The sequence below is a fragment of the Oryzias melastigma genome, linkage group LG17, assembly GCF_002922805.2.
Source record: "Oryzias melastigma strain HK-1 linkage group LG17, ASM292280v2, whole genome shotgun sequence".
Lineage (NCBI taxonomy): Eukaryota > Metazoa > Chordata > Actinopteri > Beloniformes > Adrianichthyidae > Oryzias > Oryzias melastigma.
Window position 1 is genome coordinate 9480289 of NC_050528.1, and position 629 is coordinate 9480917.

General features: G+C 35.8%; 1 protein-coding gene across 1 annotated transcript in view; it reads left to right on the top strand.

Moving 5' to 3' along the window:
* Positions 1 to 6: 6 nt before the first annotated feature.
* Positions 7 to 629, top strand: part of snorc (secondary ossification center associated regulator of chondrocyte maturation) — a 6675-nt gene continuing 6052 nt past the window's right edge. The window contains exon 1 of the mRNA XM_024274439.2: positions 7 to 107. Within this exon, the coding sequence (XP_024130207.1) occupies positions 35 to 107 (73 nt within the window). The 5' untranslated portion in view covers positions 7 to 34. The remainder of the gene's footprint in view (positions 108 to 629) is intronic.

Below are 629 nucleotides of genomic sequence, written 5' to 3' on the forward strand. Positions count from 1 at the left end.
AATCGCAGCTCCGAGGGTTTGGGAGACAGCCGCGATGGTTCGCAGCAGTACCTGCAGAGTTGTCCTGCTGCTGCTTTTCAGCCTCTTCGTGGTCTCTGTGCACTCAGGTAAAAAGGCTTTTGGGATGGGAAATTATCTGTAAAATTACATTTTTTTTTTTTTAGGCCAAATGAATTTTTCTCTTTGTGTGTAGCTATAAAGCTAAATCTAAAGAAAAAACTTGGATCATAATCGAGATGTTTTAGAAACAAAGTGAATTTTCTGTATTTTCCAGCCATTCTCAGATGTTGGTTTTAGTGCTGAAAGCTTCTCTTTGAACGCCGTCTGCTCGACGATGATTCACGTTTGAACAGCTTTCTAACAGAACTCTAAAGTGTTCGGTATTTCAGAGGATGTTTTTTTGTTTTAGTTATTGGTTTAAAGCTGATTAAACACAATCAAACATCCATTTAGAGCAGAAGTCTGCAACCTTTTACAGTAAAAGAGTCATTTGGACTAAAAGGAGTCGCAAACTTTAGCCTTTAAGAAATTTAGATTTGCATTCGTGACTTTCTTTTTTTAAATAATAAATAACAATTATATCTATTTTTTGGCACAAACAAAAGCAAAAATACAAAGAGAACTTAGCA